Source organism: Lepidochelys olivacea (assembly GCF_965140295.1).
Source record: "Lepidochelys olivacea isolate rLepOli2 genome assembly, chromosome: 7".
In the NCBI taxonomy this organism is placed as follows: domain Eukaryota; kingdom Metazoa; phylum Chordata; order Testudines; family Cheloniidae; genus Lepidochelys; species Lepidochelys olivacea.
The window spans coordinates 29,715,567-29,737,175 of record NC_140417.1 but is presented as its reverse complement, the minus strand read 5'-3'; the positions used below and the strand labels follow the sequence as shown (position 1 = coordinate 29,737,175).

Below are 21,609 nucleotides of genomic sequence, written 5' to 3'. Positions count from 1 at the left end.
ACCTGCCTCAGGGTGGTAACAGTAAAGTGGAAGGGAGTCCCTCAGATTTTAGAGATCATCACTAAGAAATTAGGCAGCTACCATATTTTCCAGGACCCACAAAGTCTACTGTCCTACTCGTTCATCAACAGTTACCAAGAAGCTTGTAAACTTTAAAAAAAAAAATTAAACTTCTCAAATTTTTATAAACTGTTGGACCATTTTCCATCAGATGCTCAAGTATTTAATTCATTGCTATATAGACACTTGAGAAAAAACGTTTTGGGAGGAATTCATTGAAGTGCCAAATTTAAGAGCACACACTCCAATGGCACTTTTGAAAACCCTTCCCAAAGTCCATGCAAGATCTTTCACTGAATGTCTGATTCTCGTGGTACATAAATAGGCTTGGCAGAATTGGATTTTTTAAAAAATAATTTGACAGATAATGTCAATGGTTATTTTGAAGCATTTTTTATATTTTCATCAATTTAAATTTTCGCAGCAGTGGGAAGTATGGTCTGACTATTTAATGAAAGTAGATGTTGAGATTCAAAAAGTTAAAGCTTTATAACCATTAAAACGGAATGTGTCAACATCGTATGTCAAAATAAACAAAACCGATAGCCTTAAACCAAACTCTAATCAGTTTAAAAGCAGCATTTTTCTTACTTTGCCTATCTGGAAATTTTGATCAACATTGATGGAAATATTTTCTCATCGGTTTGCATATGTACGGTGAAAATCGACATGAACTGACATTTACCGATAAAAATCGAATCCTTCCAAGACTATATATAACCAGCAGAGGGAGCAGAGGTTAACAATAATTCTGGAATTGCTCCAACACTGATTATGCCAAAAACATCCCATTCTACTAGAAATGCAAAGAAAGATCCCACACCGAACAAAGTTAACAGATCAAAAAGCTGTCTGGGAAGGACACTGTGGAAGTGTTCAGGCTTTGGGGTCATGTAAACAATGGAGGAGGGGAAAAGGGAGGGGGAAATAATTAGCCACAATTTTCAAAAGCCGCCCTTGATTTTGGGTGCCCCAGTTGAGACACGTGGTGCCCGATTTTCAGAACTGTTGAGCTCCCAGAACTGCTTCTGGCCTCGACTGAAGTTATGGATTCTTGGCATTTCTGAAAATCTGACCCAAGTTTCTGCTGAAATTAGAGATCCAAAAACGAAGGTACCGAAAATAAAGTGGCCATTTGGCCGTATTGGTCAATTGTCTTGAAATATCATGGTCTATCGTTAAATAGGAAAGACAGGGAGTTACATTCTAATCGGCCTTGATCTAGCAATTTACATTATGGAAGCAGACTGCTATGCCTGCACAGAACCCCACTAACTCCAATAGGGCTCTGTGAAAGTACAGATCTCCATCCAGATGTAAATTGCAGGATTGGGGGCTGAATTTGTAGATCTGAAGTATAAGAAGTAGGAACAACTCTAAGTGCTGGTCTACACTATGTGGGGAGATTGATCTAAGTTATACAACTTCAGCTACGTCGACGTACTTAGATCTACTTACCGCGGTGTCTTCACTGTGGTGTGTAGCGTCTCCCATCTATTCTCCTTGCACTTCTCACTGAGGTGGAGTACCAGAGTCGATGCTAGAGTGATCGGTGGTCGATTTATTGCGTCTATACTGGACACCATAAATCGACCCCAGCTGGATCGATCGCTGCCCGTCGATCCGGCCGGTACTGTTGACAAGCTCTTAGCATAGACACAGCAGTGACGAATGCTCAGCTGATTGAATCCACAGAACAAGCCTCTGCACAAGGGCTTGTTTGTAGAAGAAAGTTGCACAGACGTAATCTAAGGTGTCACTTTAAAATAATTTAATCAAACCTTTTTCAAACCGCTGTCTGGAACCTTATTTCAGTATAAGAGTGGCTTTTTCTGCACTCAGCTTAAATTGACTGGGAAGAGGTATAAGCTAAATTGAAATAAATCACTCAAATGGAAATCAGACTGCTCACACAGGGGTTTCCACCAGCTAGCAGTGAGTAAAAAAACCAAAATTTTAAGTGCAACTGGTGCAACATTCCTTTGTAGATGAGGCCTAAGTTCCTGCAACTTTGAGGAAAGTTTTTTTGTCACTTTTGTGGGTTGAAGGTTCATAAAAACATGGTGAAGTATCATCTGAACAAGATGCTTCATAATTTAGGATATGTTGTATCTGATGCTACTTGATATTTTAATGTGGCTATACATTAATTGCAGATGGGAAACATTTATGTTCACTTCATTGTTCTTCTGGTTTCAAACTCAAGAATTCCAAGGGAGACTTAACATATATTTGTACAGACTCCCAACCTGCCTAATGTTTATATCATAAATACACTCAGAGGGTGTGATCCTGCAAGGTGCTTAGAGCTCCAGACTCTTAATTAAGTCAATGGGAGGGTGGGTGTGGGTGTCCAATATTGTGCAACAAGCACTCAGAGCCTTGCAGAACAGGACTCTCAATTAGCTGTCTGCCTGGTGAAGTAAGATGGAAATTCCTTTTGACCTTCTGTGGTTACTTTGTCTACTGGGATGGGCCACAGTTATTTTAAAGAGTCCTGATTATGACAAATTTTAAATAGTGCTATAAAAATATAAATTCTTAACATGTGACTTTTCTTTTTAGTATTAACAATTTGCTGCCTCACAACGAAGGTATGCTATATACTGGCAGTGATACATAAATGCTTTAATAAACCACAAAGCATGAACTCAGTTAACATTAGCCATTTTATGAAGTACAGTTGCTAAGTATATTCCTTTCTAATCCTTAACACAACTTCTTTCTCCAGCTGAAATAATGTTTTCTTATACGCAGACCATCCATGTTACTAAACTAGTTAGCAATTATGAGTGAAGAGTGGGAATCTTGTAAGTGTTTTACACCTAAACACTAACAGGCAAGGGTCAATGTACCAATTTCTAACCTGGAGGGAAAATGTTTAAGAGTTAAATATGCCAGAGTACTTACAGTATTTTCCTGACATACATGTCCATTCTTGTCAGTAAACGCTAAAACCAAAAGGTATTCTAGGAAATTGATTAAAGGGGTTATATATTTACACTAAAGATTGCTTCTGAATATCAATGGAATCCTGGCTTGAGGTTACTTTTGTTTAAAAAAAGATGGAGTCTGAACTGTAAGATTTACACCCAAAAGCTGCAGCAAAATTGTTTCCACTCCAAGGGACAGATTCTGATCTCACTACACTTCCACAAGCATACAACAGAGATGCATACAATAGCACATTTTGAATTTGGTCCAAACTTTTGAAATTTGTCTACTGGACCAACTCAAACTGAAAGACTTGAAAGTGTATTTTAGACCAAGAGGTGGCGGTTTCCTTGAGAGTCCCAGTCTTTCAACTCCCTGTCGGGACCTTCAGAAACCTGGGTCCCTACAAATGCTACATTGTCATGGGAATAAGGACTAGATGCAGCTCCATCTAGATGGAGCCACTAGAGAAACATCCTTTCCTCTCCTTGAATTGAGTGCACAGCAATCTCTTAAATTAAAAAATTTAAAAATAAAGGTCTATTTTCTGAATTGGAATGGTTCTGGATGGATGTATTTGTGCTAAGTGTCTGGAACTCTGCGCTGACCGAGTACCATTTGGAGATGGGGTAGTACGGCTCATCTCAATACACTTCATTCAAACGAGACACAGAAGAGACCATGTGGACTGAGAAAGAGAAGGTTCATCCACCCAAGAAATTCATTATTTAGGCATTGGGAAAACTTAAAATAATTAAGTACTGACATGTTTTCTCTATCAACTTGAACCATTGGCTGCCATATGCCCCAAAAAATTAAAAACAAGATTGTTTTTTCTTTGGTTGAGGTAGAAATTCTCCCCACTATTTTTGCAGCATATTGAATAGTAAATCTGTGATAGAGGAATTAAACCATTTCTGGGAATTATTTGTGCAGCTAAGGCTACAGCCATGTCCATTACACTTCTGATGGATGGAAAAAATCAGTATACAGAGAATTCCTCAGGTTCTTAGGATAAAAGTCCCTCTATTCAGAGCATTTTGGATCATCAATGATCTTTAAAACCTTGCATACCATAGGCTGAGGGGTAAACATCACTTTTCACCAGCTTGGATGAGTGGAGTTCCGGGGATCCCAAAATAAATGAAAAAAAAAATCTATTTGAAAAATATTGTTTACTTAGAAAATTGGAAAAATTTATTTGAGCGGTCTTGTGTCTTTGATCTGCATCACCTGAATAATGATGAGCAATGTAGAACTACAATGGGGAAAGTTCGATATCAATGCAAACGAACATTGAGTTGACTGAATATTTCTTCAAGAACGTTAGCCTTGTTAACATTATATGTAAGTGGCCCATAGTACCTGATCAGTACAATATATCTTTATTGTACAAGCAAAATCTGTTTGTCCAAAAAGCAGCATATTTGTTTGGTGAAAAAAGATTGTATTTCAAAATGAAAAAGTTCTATTAAGTTTTGCTGAACTGCCAATTACTTTAGAGACAATGCAAATAAAATAGGTGTTTCATTTGAGCTGGTGCACAGTTATTTGAAATAAAAGAAGTACTGGATCCTGACAATCCATTTCAAAGTATCATAAGAAAGTCTGATAAAGCTTTTTACTTATTGGTGCTGTGATGAACTGCTAAATGACTTCATCTCTGAGGTCACATAAGGTCAGAAGAAAATAAACTGAGTAAAGTGCTCCAGCCAGATTAGTTTATACGAAAAGGTAAACGGAACTCTTATTTGGCGTAACCAGATCTTTCTATTACTAACAATTATACTAACAAGAGCTCACATAAACTAATTAACAGCTCTTAATGTGGAAAAACACACCACCTGAAAAACACACTTTGAAAGAACTAGCTGGAGCACTGTCATCTCAGCATTTCCACATGCAAGGAGCAGGGGAAAAAAGAAAAGAAAAAGAGAGTGGATATAAACAGTACTGTATATTGTTTTAATACAGCCCTTGTATGGAAGTTATACCCTTCAGTGACCTTCTAGTATTGTATCAGCTTGCTACATGCATGTCTTCGTAGTCCAAACATGTGTGAAAGAGACCATTCGTCTACAGAAGGTAGGATTTCTTTTTGTTGTCGCTGGAACTGGGACAGCAGACATGTATATTTGCCACATTGCAAATAAAAATATTACTTCAACATAAATCACATAAAGGACAAAAGCTTTGATACGTCCAGGGTAAAATTTACCATAGGGCTATATAATAAATGATGAGATCTTCCACACATGCTTTTGGTACCCAGGCATGAGCCAAAAGCAGTGCACAAAAGCCTTCATATGAAAAATGAAAATAAAACTAAGGAGTGTCAATGATGATAACTTAAAAGAAAGAAAGAAAAAATGGTGTAGAAGGAAAGGCATCCTGCCAAACATATTAGAGATATAAAGAATGAGCTTGGAAAAAGGGGGACAAAAGAAAGATGGGTTGTGATAAAATACAAAAGAACAAATACAAACAGATGGACAAAGACACAGGTCCACTGAGGAATCTGGTACGAGGTTTGCTACTAGATTTATAGGTCACTCTCTCAGACGTTTGGTGGAAAACCGTCCAGCCTGCAAATGAATATAAAGGGAAGAAAACAAAGACACTTATAAAGTACAAATAACTGTGATCAGATGTCCTATACCATCAGTCAAATCAGCTTTGTTAATCATCCACATCTCCATTTTAGCCTTGCCAAGGAGGAGTAAATTAATTGACCATATGCAAAAGGATGCAACAACAGCAGAAGAGAATAGATATTCTGTAGATTAGTTTGGCAGGATGTGCAATGTTGAGCAAGGTATTTTAATCATCATAACAACTTTCAATACATTTGGCAACAAGTTCAAAGTCTAGCACTGCTAACTCAGTGGGAACTCAGGACTGCATAATAATGCAGCCTTGACTGACACCTCTATACTGTAGACATGATACCAAAATCATGCAAGAATTAACCCCTCTGATGCTGGTAGATTAGCTTCCCCCACATCATCATATTTTTGTTGACCCAGTAGTTCATAATGGGGAGCTTAGGGCCCGCCAATATCAAGGGGTTAAGAGAAAATAGTATGAATCAAGGGAAACAAAGTTAGCCTTCTGTCTATTGTCACTTTTTTCCAGATCTCAGTAAGTCAGATTCCACAAAAGATTAAATCTGGGTAAGTCACTGTTTGTAAAGGAAAAGGCATTCTGTTCCCTAAGGACAAGGGATTCTTCTGCAGTGTTGATTTATTTTATGCTTTGGGAAGTCTCCTATTTATTTTCGCTCACCTAACCTTCTGCTACGCCTAATTTTTTTACAGGTAAGTCAGTAACTTGCATTTATAAGGCTTGCATACCTACATTGTCAGTAAAGTTCCTCCTAAATCATTTAAGTTTTAAGTGGTATGTACGAATTTTGGCATGTGCTGGAAGACATGCTGAGCTGTAGGTACATAAAATCACCTTGGCCAGAACTTCCATGCGCATTGCCTCCTTCGGTGGCTAAGCCGGAGCAGATGTCAGAAGACAAAGAGGCCTTGACTGAGCAGGGTTGCTGTGTCTGAACTGAATTTCCAAATGTGGCTGATGCGGAGGAAGTTACTGCTGTTGCTTCAGTTGAACCAGCATGAGTTTTAGTTGTTTCTTTGGGAAGGGACTCTTTGCAGTCTGACAGATTACCTAAAGAAACAAACAAAATTGCAAATGCCACCATAAGGAAACTACTACAGAAAAATCAACCTTGTGTAACTGGTAGTTTGCCACTGAGAGGAACAGCATCGTAAAATTCTAAAGAACTGGTAGAAACATACATCTTTATGGGAAAAACTGCATCTGAAAAGAATTTACATACTCCCCCATACCTGCCCAGCGTCTGCAAGATGAAAAGCCAGCCCATCCAATAGGGTTAATTTTTATGCAACGCCATTAGGTCACTTTTCAGAGACAGCTGTGAACTCAAGAAAAGCATTGTTCTAAAAGTTGCAGAAGTGCCTCAATAGGAGATGGAACACATTCTAGAAAGATGGAGCGGGATTAGTGAGACCCTACACCCAACTATGGAACGTATAAGGGAGTGGACAAACTGGAGAACGATTGAGTGAGAAGCAAAGCGAGATGAACAGAACGTTAGAAAGGCAGGACTGGGAAAAAATATCAGGTTTTAAAACCAGAAGAACTTTGAAATTCACTTGGGAGATGGAATGAAAGCTAGCAAAGCTGACTGAGGATGGGAGTGATATAATCAGAATACATCAGTAGTAATGTCAGAGACCTCCTGAAGCTGCAAAAGGATTTAAGAAAGCTAAAGAAGCAGCCATTTCAATCGTCATGAAGGAGAGTGATTAAGGCATGAATAAAGGATTTATTCAAAATCAAGGAAGCTGGTCAGCTTCCTACAGCTTAGCTGAAAAAGGGAAAACGATAGAAAGGGAGATGCATGAGGGAAAGTGTGCAGCAGAAAAGCATTCCAATCAGCAAGGCTTAAAGATGAGTGATAGTGGAGACAGAATTACCTGACAAGACAAGGCAGAAAGAGGCTCTGACTTTGTGAAACATTCAGCTAGTGAGGGAGATGGTATGCTGATGTGAGACAAGTGAGAGGTCAGAGCAGGCTGAGAGTGGGGTGTTGTTGGCATGGAAGGAAAGGAAAGGAAAAGGGTAGAGACATCCCGGAGATGGTCTACAGACTAAAAACACATGGACATGAGGGTTAGATACCATCATAGGGAACTCCATATGGGAAGGAAGGAGGCAGTAAGGCATCCACCAGAAATAAGCAAAGGAGTTGCTAAAACGGGAAGGTTTAAAAGAGAAGAGGAGTTTGCTGGAGACACTGACTCATACAAAGTGGATCATGACATGTCAGTCTTAACTCTGAATGTCCTTGCTTTTGCTATCTTAATTTAGATTCTGGTTTTTTGTAAAAGAAAAAAAAAGTCTATAATAAAAACTGACATAATGCAATTCACATTGGTACAGAACTGCAGTCAATGGAAAGACGACCTATCGAATTTGAAGTATACCCCCAAGAGAGGAAGAGCTAGTTTGCCATCACAGACTTCAAATGAACTAAGTTCAGCAGGAATTACTCGTATTCTGCAGAAGAAGAATTGGGCACTGCCTATCTAAGTTCCCCTACTCAATTACTATTTTATTACTTTTCCAAACAGATAATGCCAAAGACTGACTGCTGTTGGTCACGCAATCCTGATCACAGATTTCGCATCCATATTAACAAGTATTAGAAAACCCCTCAACACCTACCTGAAGTGAAAGGCATCAATCACAGCTTTAATTTGTTTTTTGGCAAGTCCAATCCAATCTTTTAGAGCATCTTTTAGAAAAGAGAGATCACAAAACGCCATACACTCAATGCAGACTAACAGTATCTAAACCATAAATACAAACATGGATAAATTACCTTAGGGAGAAAGATGGGAAAACAAATGGATTTAGGTTCTATCCCAAACTAAAACTGAATTGTGACACTGTTATTTTATTTGGCAAGCACTGAGAGCATGTTCGATACCTACACATAAAATACTAACTGCTTCAGAGGAAGAAATCTGCACTAGGTGGTTATGGAACAGCTCGTGAATAGGGAAAACATTTCTTTCCAAACCTGAGTCAGAGGTCAGCTTATGGCCTGAAGCATGAGGGTTTATATCGCCTCAAAAACTCTTGATTAATTTTTCTTTGTTTTCAATTCTTCCTATTTTAATGCTGGGCGGGTTTTTTTAACCTATATAAATGTACAATGCATTTTTTGGAATCCTGCTGGGGGTGAATTATATCCAAGTAATCACACATTACATTTATTTTGTTTTCTTCTTATCTCATCATTGCTGGCAGAATATTACCTTTTCATATAACCAAGCACTACAGTTAATGCAGGGAAGCCATGGGATCAGTACTGGGCAGCTGCAATAAGAGGAGATCACAGAGAGATCTCTTAAAAGTTGTCTACAGTAGGATGTTTCAATCACTGTAATAAAATTATTATTTCACCTTTCATTGCCTTCACCCAAATTCAGTATAATTGCCTAGCTGGTCAGGGACAGAAAATAAAATACAGGTGCTCCTTATACTTGATAGGATACAAGGTTTTAAACCAGTGGGACCTACTTGTGTTGGAAGGTGCAATTTTGAGCTGCTGAACCAGAGGATTCCATAGTTTCCCAGATTTTAATTTATTTTTGCTGGTTCTTCGCCGCCGGCCACTTGGTGGGGCTGAGTGAAGAAAACCCACTTTGGGTGGCAATGGTTTGCCCAGCCGGACGTACAAAGCCTCGATCTCATTCTTCTGTTGAGTCTGCAGTTCAGCAATTTCTTTCAAGTGCCTAACAAAAAATAAAATAAAAGGACATCATGCTAGCTACTTGTCTGAGAAAATGCCAGACCCAGATGGCATTTACAGTTATAAAAAAAAACCCCTCATGTTGTACAGCAAGCTATTCCTCATCCAAGAGCATGTACATGTGTAAACATTCCACATAGGAAACGCCATCTAACCCTGTATGCACAGACACGAAGAAAATGAGTTTCAATTCGCTGCTTTAAATTTACTCTTCGAGGATTAGGTTATACAGAGACTCCGGTAAAAAGAGGATTTTCAGAATCCAAAGCGAACGTGATTGGTTTGGATACAAGATCTGAATTTAACTCAAATGTTTCCAGAACTTCTGTCCCTTCAAAACAGTGCTAAAAAAAAGTTGTCTCTAGAAGTATAGTTAAAATAACTGGGAGAAGTGCTGCAGGACAAAAAGCAAAAGTAAGTGTTTAAATTAATACAGTGACACAAGAACCTAAATGGTCACGTTTCTTATAATGCAGGATGGATTGCATCTAAATACCCTTTGAACACACACTGAATTGTTTTCTAGAACACCCTTATATTCCAAGTTAAATTCTAACTTTACAGTAAGATTGGGAACCACTGCTTCCATTTTTCTCCCATCACATGCTTAGAGAAAAAGAACCATGAGTTCTGGGGACTAGCCATGTGACAGAGTTTCATTTCAGGCTCACCACTTCAAATCCAGCCTAGGTCAGCAGTTGGGCTGTTAACATTTGACTGCTCAGGGGTCCAGTCATGTGTGACATAAGCTGGATGTCTTCATCCAGTTCCTCTTGGATAGGTATCTACTTAAAAAGTGAGTCCAAAGGTAATGGTCGGATTGAAATAAGCCTGAACTAGCCTCTAACCCCAAAGATGACCCAGGACTGAGGCACTCTGGACAGGGTAACGTGGGGAAAGAGCTGCACTACTGCTACCTATCCCATACCAGGAGAATTCATTCTTTAGGGTTTTCTATCCAGCACCTTTAGGGATTACTGTATTTACTTTAAAAAAAAAAAGAGAACAATGCCACTGAGAGGGAAATGGCATTCACTTTGCACAGCATAGCCGGTATGAAGCACTTCTCCAACTTGAATACACTGAAAGGTGCTCAAAAGAGGAGTTTAATAACAACTGGCTTTCTGGAGTTTACTGCTCATGTAAGTTTGCAACCAACTCACTGAAGAGGTCATGTTATCTGTGACATGCTATCATGTTCTATAGGGTATGACAGAGAATTACTTTTGGGAGACACCACCATAAGCAGTATGCTAAGAGATGCTAAATGTAATTTAATTTACTATTCCAGATGCATTTTGATAGCAAGAAGTACTTTATACAAGGATACATTGAACTGCTTGGATGAGGAGAGTGAATTCTGGTTTATTGTAGATGTGAGCTGCAAAACCTACAATTTTTTATAATCCCCTGTGCTTCTTATGATCTACACAGCCCTGACATGCTTTTCCCCCTCTCCAAGCAGGTCGTCTTCTGCTTGTGTTTACATTAGAAAAATCAGGACTTGTTTGCAGTGGTTTTGCTAGAGGGCTCTACAGACCACTGTATATCTAGTAGGTTTATGACACCACAATAGACTGATGTCTTAGTCTGTGAGTGCAGGAGGTTGTTTTTTTTTTTTTGGTTACACTTGTTTAAAACTTGGTTGTCCGTTTTGTTAACATGTATTTCATTAAAAAAGCTTTTCAGGTCTTAATATTTCATAAAGCAGCAAAAAAGGACACAAAAGCCACTTCCCCCAGACCCATTTTGCCAGTGACATTGAAAGCTAGTTAGAAAAGACCAAGCAGCGATAAATAAGGAAAACTAAAAAAGGAGGATCCCATTATTGGTGACTCCGACTGAAGAAGGCGGCGCCTGACAAAAAGAAAAACATTTTGCTCAGGGAGAGACTCAAATCCAAATGCTGGCAACAGACATTGCCAAACTTTAGGTAAATTTGAATCCAGATCCAAACAGTGCAGCTCAGAAACACGACTCCCTCCTATATGACAGGATCATGAATATTTCTCCCAATTAAATCAGAAGTTGTAGTTATTATAAAAACAAACTTTTAGTAAATGGGCTTTAGCAACAAAAAAATATCTGCTTCTGGGAAGGGGAAATCTCAAAAGCTCCAGCTAAGTAACCAGATTATTCCTGATTATCTTTTATTTGCATTGAAGTAACACCCAGAGCTCTCAGACTGGGGCCTCATTGGGCTGGGTGCTGAACAAACATCAGGGACATTTCCTGCCCTGAAGTTAACTGAACTCTTTGGTTAGGAAATTGGGGCTAAATTGGTTCTCTCTGGCTCAGAGCACACACATATAGGCTTTTGAGGTATTTTGGTATTTTCATGTCTAGCTGGAACTAAGGCCAAGTCTATGGTGCTGCAGCTCTACCGCTACAGTGTGGACACTTCCTGCATCATCAGAATGCAGTTTTCCGTCAATGTAGTTAACCCACCTCTCCGAGAGGCAGTCGCTAGGTTAACAGAAGCATTCTTCTGTCAGCCTAGCCATGTCTACACCAGGGTTATGTCAACCTAACTATGGCACTCAGGGGACAAAATTTTTTCACAGTCCTGAGATGTGCAGCAAGGCCAATCTATTTTTTAAGTGTAGACCAGGCCTAAGAAATACAAAGGTGCATAAAAAGAAAGGAATGATTAAGAAAAGTTGGGGTTCTGTAACTGTCACCATTGTGATTCGGGTTCAGTATGAATTTTGCAGGAAGGGGTGGCATTTTCTCTTAATGAGTTTACTCATTGCTGCTGTACACACACAGTTTACTATGTGTGGAGATGCTTTTTAGGTAGTCTAAACATATGTCAAGTATCCAGCATTGTTTTAAAATCCAACATACTTCTCTCTCAGGTTTTGCAGTTCTTTCTTCATATCTGCATCTTCAAATTCCGAGTCATTGTCGCTGCTCATGTAGGATGACTGAGAGTGGAAGGATGTTATATTGATAGTGGGAATTTTTGTTCCCTGACCATTACGCAAATCAGGGCCCAGTGCACTAGTCTTTCCAGATCTTTGCAGAACAGAAGCTGCCTTTTTTGTGATGTCATTGGCTGCACCACTGCTCTTCAGGGACGGCTGAACAGCAACAGACTTCCTTTGGAGAGACTCGTCACCAGAATCACTGGACCCATGGTCAGAAAGGACGTCAAGAAAAGATGCCGTTTGCACTCGCCGTACTGATGTCTTTAGGTCAGGACTTGAGGGAAGCTCATCCAAATAAACATCAGGTGGTGCAGAGTACCTTAAGCAGTGTGGCAATGTTAAAGTTAATTCATCGTGGGTACTGATCACTGAAAACCTGCCAATAGTTTTGGCTGGTGTACTATTATCATGCCCTTCAGACTGTTTTCCATAGGAACCAGGGTCTACAAAGTCATTCCTTTGAAGGTTATTTATCTCCCTATCTGTTGTAGAAGTCTGTATTAAGTTCTCTGTAGGTGCAGATGAAGTTTTGATCTTTGCCTCCTCATTCCTTTTAGAAGTTTCCATTTGTTCAGGTATGGTTGTTGATGCAGGAGCAACCTAGAAAAAGAATGAGGGAGATTAATTTTGAGTGTAAGTGTGGCAGACAGACATACAACTATTTATAGTTTCACATTACCTGAAAAAGACCTTTTGTTGGAACAGCAGAAGTTGAAGAAATATTTGCAGCTGAACCTGTTTCATAAATTGGAAAATAAAAAAAATTAACTGAATACGTGTCTGAATGGAAAGGTTTTAGCCTAAAAAATGGAAAGCAACACTAGATCCAAAATCCATTATTAAATAAAATTTGCATTGGAACAATACATGATTCAACTGCAAATCTATATAATTTAGACCATAATTAGGATAATCAAATGCAAGATTTACTTAAAATATTTCAAAAGCCATAGTGCAGGTACTATAAAATATCCCTTAGTAGAAACTCAGACTCAGTGCAATGATCTGGGCAGTCTAGATAAAGACAGGTCTGAAAAAGTTCTGAAGACAAAAATGTAGTTGTGTACTGTATGCAGAACTCAAGTTACAAAGGTACTTTTGAGGTCTGCAACAGAGAAATAGTTGTCTGAACATGTAATTGAGCAGTGTGCATAAGACAAGCAGGATTTGACCATAGCTGGAAAGTCTTTTTTCATATCTTTCACCCGGATCAAATTTGAACAACATATTGCTGAAGGTGGTAACTACAGACTCAAATAGTGGTCATTTGGACCACAATAGCACTATATGAGAAGCAAAATATCTTCCTGATGACATACAAGATAGAATTTAACCTCCAGGCCATTATGCTTTTTCAAAGTTAAACCAATGAATGGAAATCTTTCAAGAATGCAGAGTGAACATAAGGTAAGAATGTCATTTTGCAGTTCTGAAGTCATGAAATATATGCATCTCTTTATGGCATATTGAAATTAATATGAAAACCTAGGGCAAAATTCCCCTCTCCTCCTGGTTTTAGACTGGTGCAACTTCAGTGACTTAAACGAAATTTCCGATGATTGACAAAATTCTAAGAATAGCATCAGGCCTCCTTAATATTTAAGTTAGGAAGGGATACTTACACTACAGTGATGGGGTTCTTTGAGATGCGGTACTCAGGGTAAATCCACTGAAGGTGCACACATGCCTCCTGCATGTGAAATTGAAGGTTTTTTTTTTTTTTTTAAATGGCAGTGTCTGTCAGGGCCACGCATGTGCCCTGTGCCTCCTGGTGCAAGGGCACAGACCCTTCCTTAGCTCCCTCACAATTCAAGGGCTGTGTTACCATGAGGACTCTGAAAAGCTAAGATGAAGGGCGCATTGTGGGATTCACACCGACTGCATCAAAGAACCATGGCTACTGTACGGTAAGTAACCAGTCTTTCTTTGCGAATGTCAGTGTGGAATCCTCTGTAGGCTACTAGTGAGTAGAAACCCTCCTGGACAGTGGGAACAAGGAGTTACAGCTGCATCAGTCAAACGGCAATTAAAGAACATCTGACCTGCCTGCCACGTGCAGGGTAAAATGTTTCACAAGAGTCAGTGGGTTGCTCCATGTTGAATGATCTCAGAGGCTGGAACATTCCTGAAGGGGATGGAAGACGCTGCTTGTGTGCCTGAGGGCATTTGGAGATGCTCATGGTGAGATGATTTGGTATTTCAATGGGCTGGATATAGTCACAAAGAGGTGGTGAGACTGCCTAAAGGGCTTGGTCTTGTTAAAAGTAACAGAACAAAGCTCCAGGCACATCTAAAGTATACAGCTTCTTTCTCCAGGCATTGAGTGCAACGTTGGGAAGAAGGCTAGCAAGGTGATTCATTGGTTCACATGGAATTTGGAAACCACCTTAGGGATGAACACGTGGTGTGGTCTCAACACCACCTTGTTCCTGTGAAAGGACGTATAAAGAGCTACCAGGGCGTGGAGCTCACTAAAGCTCTGTGCCAAGGTGATAGCAACCAGAAAATCCATCTTGATGGTAAGGCGGCGTGCTGCGCAGTCTGACGGGTTCAAAAGGAGGCTCCATGAGTTTTAGGAGGACAGTGTTGAGGTACCACATAGGAGTTGGGTCGCTAACCAATGGGCAAGTATGCAGGAGGCCCTTGAGACATTTTGATTTCGTCAGATGGTAGGATTGTACTGAAGCATGGCACACTTACATTGCCACAAGGCAGACCTAGACAGAGCTAACTGCCAGTCCAGCCTGTTTCAGCTCCAGCATAAAGTCTAGGCTCTTTGGTATCAGGATGTCTACTGGTTCTAGATCTCACTGGGCTACCTGCATTGAGAACCTCTTCCTTTCTGAAGGGGAGATCATCCTAGTGGATGGTTTCCTGCTCTGATAAGAATGTCCTGAATCTGCAGGGAGCAGTCTCTGTCAGCAGTGTTCAACCAGGCAACACCCAAGCCGTCAGGTGCAACAACCAGGTGCGGTATCTGAACTTGGCTCTGAAATACTATGTCTGCGCAGACTGGGAGGTGTACAGGAGATTGCTTGGATATCTGCAATCGGTCTGACAGCCAAAACTATCTCTACCAGTAAAGGACTAACAGAGTGATTATAGACTCATCTCACCTGATCTAGGAATCAGTGGAAAGGCGTATAGCTCGAGACCAATGGAGGAGAAAGGCATTTGGTAACAAACCCAAGTTCATGCACTCTCTGAAACAGAAGTTTGAACATTTGGTGTGGTCCTCTGTGGTACAAACAAGTCCATTATGCGAGTTCCCCATTGACTGAATATGATGGACTTTCAGAGTGAAAACTCATGGTTGGTGATCAGTTGTTGGCTCAAGAAGTCTGAGGTCATTGCTGACCCCTGGTAGGTGAAGAGCCAACAGGGTTATCCCTGAGAGCTGGGAGGGTCCCAGAGCTCAGGCTGCAGCCCAAGCCTCTACACAGCAATTAAACAACCCCTTAGCCCGGGCCCTTTAGCCCCAGTCAAGCGGTGTGAGCCAGTCGTGGGGGTTTAATTGCAGTGCAGACATACCTAAGGAGTCCTAGTTGAAAGAACAGGGACAGGATGTATTCTAAGGCTGTTACAGTCTCCTACTGGGACCTGCTTCTGATCAGCGAGTCGTCCAGGTCTAGGTAGATGTGCATTCCACGCCTCCATAAATGCACTGTCACTACTCCTAGGCATTTTGCGAATACTCTTGGTGCTGTGGAGATTCCGAAGGACAGAACATTGCATTGGTAATAGTTGGGCCCCACTGTGAATCTTAGGTACTTTCTGTAGGCTGGACGGATAACTATATGGAAGTAAAAAGAAAAGGAGGACTTGTGGCACCTTAGAGACTAACCAATTTATTAGAGCATAAGCTTTCGTGAGCTACAGCTCACTTCCTCAGATGCATATCGTGGAAACTGCAGCAGGCTTTATATATACACAGAGAATATGAAACAATACCTATTCCCACCCCACTGTCCTGCTGGTAATAGCTTATCTAAAGTGATTTCCAGCACAAATCCAGGTTTTCTCACCCTCCACCCCCCCACACAAATTCACTCTCCTGCTGGTGATAGCCCATCCAAAGTGACAACTCTTTACACAATGTGCATGACAATCAAGCTGGGCTATTTCCTGCATAAATCCAGGTTCTCACATCCCCCCACCCCCATACACACAGAAACTCACTCTCCTGCTGGTAATAGCTCATCCAAACTGACCACTCTTCAAGTTAAAATCCAAGTTAAACCAGAACATCTGGGGGGGGGGGGGTAGGAAAAAACAAGAGGAAACAGGCTACCTTGCATAATGACTTAGCCACTCCAAGTCTCTATTTAAGCCTAAATTAATAGTATCCAATTTGCAAATGAATTCCAATTCAGCAGTTTCTCGCTGGAGTCTGGATTTGAAGTTTTTTTGTTTTAAGATAGCGACCTTCATGTCTGTGATCGCGTGACCAGAGAGATTGAAGTGTTCTCCGACTGGTTTATGAATGTTACAATTCTTGACATCTGATTTGTGTCCATTTATTCTTTTACGTAGAGACTGTCCAGTTTGACCAATGTACATGGCAGAGGGGCATTGCTGGCACATGATGGCATATATCACATTGGTGGATGTGCAGGTGAACGAGCCTCTGATAGTGTGGCTGATGTTATTAGGCCCTGTGATGGTGTCCCCTGAATAGATATGTGGGCACAGTTGGCAACGGGCTTTGTTGCAAGGATAAGTTCCTGGGTTAGTGGTTCTGTTGTGTGGTATGTGGTTGTTGGTGAGTATTTGCTTCAGGTTGCGGGGCTGTCTGTAGGCAAGGACTGGCCTGTCTCCCAAGATTTGTGAGAGTGTTGGGTCATCCTTTAGGATAGGTTGTAGATCCTTAATAATGCGTTGGAGGGGTTTTAGTTGGGGGCTGAAGGTGACGGCTAGTGGCGTTCTGTTATTTTCTTTGTTAGGCCTGTCCTGTAGTAGGTAACTTCTGGGAACTCTTCTGGCTCTATCAATCTGTTTCTTTACTTCTGCAGGTGGGTATTGTAGTTGTAAGAAAGCTTGACAGAGATCTTGTAGGTGTTTGTCTCTGTCTGAGGGGTTGGAGCAAATGCGGTTGTATCGCAGAGCTTGGCTGTAGACGATGGATCGTGTGGTGTGGTCAGGGTGAAAGCTGGAGGCATGCAGGTAGGAATAGCGGTCAGTAGGTTTCCGGTATAGGGTGGTGTTTATGTGACCATTGTTTATTAGCACTGTAGTGTCCAGGAAGTGGATCTCTTGTGTGGACTGGACCAGGCTGAGGTTGGTGGTGGGATGGAAATTGTTGAAATCATGGTGGAATTCCTCAAGGGCTTCTTTTCCATGGGTCCAGATGATGAAGATGTCATCAATATAGCGCAAGTAGAGTAGGGGCTTTAGGGGACGAGAGCTGAGGAAGCGTTGTTCTAAATCAGCCATAAAAATGTTGGCATACTGTGGGGCCATGCGGGTACCCATAGCAGTGCCGCTGATCTGAAGGTATACATTGTCCCCAAATGTGAAGTAGTTATGGGTAAGGACAAAGTCACAAAGTTCAGCCACCAGGTTAGCCGTGACATTATCGGGGATAGTGTTCTTGACGGCTTGTAGTCCATCTTTGTGTGGAATGTTGGTGTAGAGGGCTTCTACATCCATAGTGGCCAGGATGGTGTTATCAGGAAGATCACCGATGGATTGTAGTTTCCTCAGGAAGTCAGTGGTGTCTCGAAGGTAGCTGGGAGTGCTGGTAGCGTAGGGCCTGAGGAGGGAGTCTACATAGCCAGACAATCCTGCTGTCAGGGTGCCAATGCCTGAGATGATGGGGCGCCCAGGATTTCCAGGTTTATGGATCTTGGGTAGTAGATAGAATATCCCAGGTCGGGGTTCCAGGGGTGTGTCTGTGCGGATTTGATCTTGTGCTTTTTCAGGAAGTTTCTTGAGCAAATGCTGTAGTTGCTTTTGGTAACTCTCAGTGGGATCAGAGGGTAATGGCTTGTAGAAACTCGTGTTGGAGAGCTGCCGAGCAGCCTCTTGTTCATATTCCGACCTATTCATGACGACAACAGCACCTCCTTTGTCAGCCTTTTTGATTATGATGTCAGAGTTGTTTCTGAGGCTGTGGATGGCATTGCGTTCCGCATGGCTGAGGTTATGGGGCAAGTGATGCTGCTTTTCCACAATTTCAGCCCGTGCACGTCGGCGGAAGCACTCTATGTAGAAGTCCAGTCTGCTGTTTCGACCTTCAGGAGGAGTCCACCTAGAATCCCTCTTTCTGTAGTGTTGGTAGGGAGACCTCTGTGGATTAGTATGCTGTTCAGAGGTATTTTGGAAATATTCCTTGAGTCGGAGACGTCGAAAATAGGATTCTAGGTCACCACAGAACTGTATCATGTTCGTGGGGGTGGAGGGGCAGAAGGAGAGGCCCCGAGATAGAACAGCTGCTTCTGCTGGGCTGAGAGTATAGTTGGATAGGTTAACAATATTGCTAGGTGGGTTGAGGGAACCATTGCTGTGGCCCCTTGTAGCATGTAGTAGTTTAGAAAGTTTAGTGTCCTTTTTCTTTTGTAGAGAAGCAAAATGTGCGTTGTAAATGGCTTGTCTAGTTTTAGTAAAATCCAGCCACGAGGAAGTTTGTGTGGAAGGTTGGTTTTTTATGAGAGTATCCATTTTTGAGAGCTCATTCTTAATCTTTCCCTGTTTGCTGTAGAGGATGTTGATCAGGTGATTCCGCAGTTTCTTTGAGAGCGTGTGGCACAAGCTGTCAGCATAGTCTGTGTGGTATGTAGATTGTAATGGATTTTTTACCTTCAGTCCTTTTGGTACGATGTCCATCTGTTTGCATTTGGAAAGGAAGATGATGTCTGTCTGTATCTGTACAAGTTTTTTCATGCAGTTGATAGATTTCCACTCCATACGGCTAAATGCAGTGCCTTGCATAATGACAGGTTTCAGAGTAGCAGCCGTGTTAGTCTGTATTTGCAAAAAGAAAAGGAGGACTTGTGGCACCTTAGAGACTAACCAATTTATTAGAGCATAAGCTTTCGTGAGCTACAGCTCACTTCCTCAGATGCATATCGTGGAAACTGCAGCAGGCTTTATATATACACAGAGAATATGAAACAATACCTATTCCCACCCCACTGTCCTGCTGGTAATAGCTTATCTAAAGTGATTTCCAGCACAAATCCAGGTTTTCTCACCCTCCACCCCCCCACACAAATTCACTCTCCTGCTGGTCTCCTGCTGGTGATAGCCCATCCAAAGTGACAACTCTTTACACAATGTGCATGACAATCAAGCTGGGCTATTTCCTGCATAAATCCAGGTTCTCACATCCCCCCACCCCCATACACACAGAAACTCACTCTCCTGCTGGTAATAGCTCATCCAAACTGACCACTCTTCAAGTTAAAATCCAAGTTAAACCAGAACATCTGGGGGGGGGGGGGGTAGGAAAAAACAAGAGGAAACAGGCTACCTTGCATAATGACTTAGCCACTCCAAGTCTCTATTTAAGCCTAAATTAATAGTATCCAATTTGCAAATGAATTCCAATTCAGCAGTTTCTCGCTGGAGTCTGGATTTGAAGTTTTTTTGTTTTAAGATAGCGACCTTCATGTCTGTGATCGCGTGACCAGAGAGATTGAAGTGTTCTCCGACTGGTTTATGAATGTTACAATTCTTGACATCTGATTTGTGTCCATTTATTCTTTTACGTAGAGACTGTCCAGTTTGACCAATGTACATGGCAGATGTACTCCAACTATACTCTCAGCCCAGCAGAAGCAGCTGTTCTATCTCGGGGCCTCTCCTTCTGCCCCTCCACCCCCACGAACATGATACAGTTCTGTGGTGACCTAGAATCCTATTTTCGACGTCTCCGACTCAAGGAATATTTCCAAAATACCTCTGAACAGCATACTAATCCACAGAGGTCTCCCTACCAACACTACAGAAAGAGGGATTCTAGGTGGACTCCTCCTGAAGGTCGAAACAGCAGACTGGACTTCTACATAGAGTGCTTCCGCCGACGTGCACGGGCTGAAATTGTGGAAAAGCAGCATCACTTGCCCCATAACCTCAGCCATGCGGAACGCAATGCCATCCACAGCCTCAGAAACAACTCTGACATCATAATCAAAAAGGCTGACAAAGGAGGTGCTGTTGTCGTCATGAATAGGTCGGAATATGAACAAGAGGCTGCTCGGCAGCTCTCCAACACGAGTTTCTACAAGCCATTACCCTCTGATCCCACTGAGAGTTACCAAAAGCAACTACAGCATTTGCTCAAGAAACTTCCTGAAAAAGCACAAGATCAAATCCGCACAGACACACCCCTGGAACCCCGACCTGGGATATTCTATCTACTACCCAAGATCCATAAACCTGGAAATCCTGGGCGCCCCATCATCTCAGGCATTGGCACCCTGACAGCAGGATTGTCTGGCTATGTAGACTCCCTCCTCAGGCCCTACGCTACCAGCACTCCCAGCTACCTTCGAGACACCACTGACTTCCTGAGGAAACTACAATCCATCGGTGATCTTCCTGATAACACCATCCTGGCCACTATGGATGTAGAAGCCCTCTACACCAACATTCCACACAAAGATGGACTACAAGCCGTCAAGAACACTATCCCCGATAATGTCACGGCTAACCTGGTGGCTGAACTTTGTGACTTTGTCCTTACCCATAACTACTTCACATTTGGGGACAATGTATACCTTCAGATCAGCGGCACTGCTATGGGTACCCGCATGGCCCCACAGTATGCCAACATTTTTATGGCTGATTTAGAACAACGCTTCCTCAGCTCTCGTCCCCTAAAGCCCCTACTCTACTTGCGCTATATTGATGACATCTTCATCATCTGGACCCATGGAAAAGAAGCCCTTGAGGAATTCCACCATGATTTCAACAATTTCCATCCCACCACCAACCTCAGCCTGGTCCAGTCCACACAAGAGATCCACTTCCTGGACACTACAGTGCTAATAAACAATGGTCACATAAACACCACCCTATACCGGAAACCTACTGACCGCTATTCCTACCTGCATGCCTCCAGCTTTCACCCTGACCACACCACACGATCCATCGTCTACAGCCAAGCTCTGCGATACAACCGCATTTGCTCCAACCCCTCAGACAGAGACAAACACCTACAAGATCTCTGTCAAGCTTTCTTACAACTACAATACCCACCTGCAGAAGTAAAGAAACAGATTGATAGAGCCAGAAGAGTTCCCAGAAGTTACCTACTACAGGACAGGCCTAACAAAGAAAATAACAGAACGCCACTAGCCGTCACCTTCAGCCCCCAACTAAAACCCCTCC

The 21,609-nt window shown here is 41.7% G+C and overlaps 1 protein-coding gene across 3 annotated transcripts in view; it reads right to left on the bottom strand.

Moving 5' to 3' along the window:
• The window catches only part of WNK2 (WNK lysine deficient protein kinase 2), a 186,157-nt gene that overhangs the window by 26,333 nt on the left and 138,215 nt on the right, over positions 1-21,609 (bottom strand). For 2 of the 3 annotated variants that reach the window (XM_084633208.1, XM_084633206.1), the window contains exons 22-25: positions 12,956-13,011; positions 12,194-12,876; positions 9,115-9,329; positions 6,454-6,669 (exon numbers count right to left, since the gene is read on the bottom strand). In XM_084633208.1, the coding sequence (XP_084489334.1) occupies positions 6,454-6,669; positions 9,115-9,329; positions 12,194-12,876; positions 12,956-13,011 (1,170 nt within the window). Of the gene's footprint in view, positions 1-5,480; positions 5,580-6,453; positions 6,670-9,114; positions 9,330-12,193; positions 12,877-12,955; positions 13,012-21,609 lie in introns of all 3 variants that reach the window. The other variant, XM_084633207.1, reaches the window with a different exon arrangement.